The sequence below is a fragment of the Nicotiana sylvestris genome, chromosome 2, assembly GCF_000393655.2.
Source record: "Nicotiana sylvestris chromosome 2, ASM39365v2, whole genome shotgun sequence".
Lineage (NCBI taxonomy): Eukaryota > Viridiplantae > Streptophyta > Magnoliopsida > Solanales > Solanaceae > Nicotiana > Nicotiana sylvestris.
The window spans coordinates 56,595,607-56,597,627 of NC_091058.1; the positions used below are offsets into that span (position 1 = coordinate 56,595,607).

Sequence of the window (2,021 nt, forward strand, 5' to 3'; positions counted from 1 at the left end):
AAAAAATTACACGAGAACTTGTTTGCCCCAAATCAAAGTCTCAAACTAAGACAAGTGAGTTAATAAAATCCAAAAGTTGTCCTGTACTATTTATTGGTGACAACTTTGTCCAGCAAAAAAGCTTGATAAGGCATTTGGATTTGAGTAAGTGGTTCGGTGTTGAGGTGTCATCAAAGCATCTTCTATTCCTCTCGTTTCATAAACACCAAAAAATAGTTGCAGGGATCATAAGCCAAATTTTCTTAATGATCTTATCAACCTCCTAAAGACTCCAGCTCATATGTGCCTCTCTCAGGGTTTGTGGCATTACCCATCTTAGACCAAAAATACAAAAGAACATGTTCCAGAGGTCTGTTGCTACTGGGCAGTATAGAAGTAGGTGATTAACTGTTTCCAGGTGTCCACTTGCACAGGTAGCATCTATTGACCAGCTGAAATCCCCTTCTGCATAGGTTATCTTGCGTTAAGCATGCTCCGTGAAGTGCAATCCAGCTGAAGCATTTCACCTTCACAGGTAGCTTTGTCTTCCATATCAGTTTCTAAGGCCATGAATGTAGTACCTGATTCTGATTGTTAAGTTGTATGTAGCATTCTTTAACAGTGTAGAGACCTTTAGATCTCCATCTTATGCTATCTGGAGCATTCTCATCAATGTTGTAGGCCTCTAATCTTGCTAGCATTTCCATCAAATCTTCTATCTCCCGATCTTGAACAGATCTTCTGAGTTTCATATCCCAATTACCATTTGCTCTGTTATTAGCAATAGAAGAATTCTTGACCAAGGCGATGTTGAATAAGCTAGGATAGTCCTCCATGAGAGCATTGTTGTTTAGCCATTTATCCTTCCAAAACTTAATATGACATCCACTGCCTGATTTGAAATGAATATTCTGAAAGAATTCGTTCCCAGTTTGCTAATATGCTTCCAGGGCCCTACTCCATGGGATGTAGTGACAGTTTTGGTGCTCCAATTGTCTTTAATTCCATGTTTTGCATTAATCACCTCTTTCCATAGACTTGGTTCACATGTGCCATATCTCCAGAGCCATTTCATTAGCAGACCTTTGTTGTGCTTGTCTAGATCTCTGACCCCTAATCCACCTTTGCATTTAGGTAGCAATACCTTATCCCATTTAATCAAATGATACTTGTGAGAACTGTTATTTCCTTCCCATAGAAAGTTCCTTTTGATCTTGTCCAGCCTGTTAAGTACCTTTTTAAGGATGGGAAACAGTGACATGATATAAGTGGGTATACTGTCAAGCACACTACTGATGAGGGTGAGTCTTCCTCCCATAGAGAGGTATTATTGTTGCCATGAAGCCAGTCTTTTCTCAAAATTTTCCACTACACCATTCCAGATATCACTGTTTTTGAATTTGGCTCCCAGTGGAAGCCCCAAATAGGTGGTAGGCAATGACCCTATACTGCAACCAATGATCCCTACTAGCTCCTCAATGTTGCTCACCCGATTGACGGGATATATAATACTTTTCTGCTTGTTGATGTGAAGTCCTGACAATGCTTCGAATAGCTGGAGTGTAAGATTTAGGTACAGGATTTGGACTCTATCTGCCTCACATAAGATTAGTGTGTCATCAGCATATGATAAATGGGAGATAGTGACTAAGTATCCAGTGTTTGTGCCTACACTGAATCCTTGGATCCATTGCATTTGCCTGGATTTTTCCAACATTTTACTTAAACCCTCCATGGCTATAATGAATATGAAAGGGGAAAGAGGATCCCCTTGCCTAATTCCTTTCAGAACATGCTAAATCTTCTCCAAACTCAAACCTAACCCTCCAGTTCCTCCAAGCCTTAGGATTCCTAGCTTCTGTCTCCTGAACTTGTTCAGTACCCTCAATGACCCAGATTAGGTATTTTTCTATTTTTTGCTCATGGTTTGAATGTTTTTCTTTCTTTTTGTGGATTGTAGGCGGCAACATATCTCTATCAATGATAACTGTTGTTTTCTCTTGTTCAATGATTAATCTGTCCTTGATAGTTTAAATATGTTT

General features: G+C 39.4%; 1 protein-coding gene across 1 annotated transcript; it reads right to left on the minus strand.

Annotated features, from left to right (window-relative positions):
* Positions 1–254: 254 nt before the first annotated feature.
* On the minus strand, positions 255–1,714 carry LOC138884939 (uncharacterized). The gene is made up of 4 exons (XM_070165815.1): positions 1,317–1,714; positions 1,004–1,202; positions 561–890; positions 255–314 (listed from the first exon to the last, which is right to left on the minus strand). Exons 1-4 carry the CDS (start codon positions 1,712–1,714, stop codon positions 255–257), a joined length of 987 nt encoding a protein of 328 aa, XP_070021916.1.
* Between the last annotated feature and the right edge of the window lie 307 nt (positions 1,715–2,021).

Bases quoted from the DNA above. Each gene is read 5' to 3' on its own strand.
- LOC138884939 (XM_070165815.1), bottom strand. From the start codon at position 1,714: ATGGAGGGTTTAAGTAAAATGTTGGAAAAATCCAGGCAAATGCAATGG. The intron at 1,203-1,316 runs GCAACAATAATA...GGTACTTAACAG, and splicing joins GAGAAAAGACTGGCTTCATG to GCTGGACAAGATCAAAAGGA. The intron at 891-1,003 runs GTGATTAATGCA...GAATTCTTTCAG, and splicing joins AACCAAGTCTATGGAAAGAG to AATATTCATTTCAAATCAGG.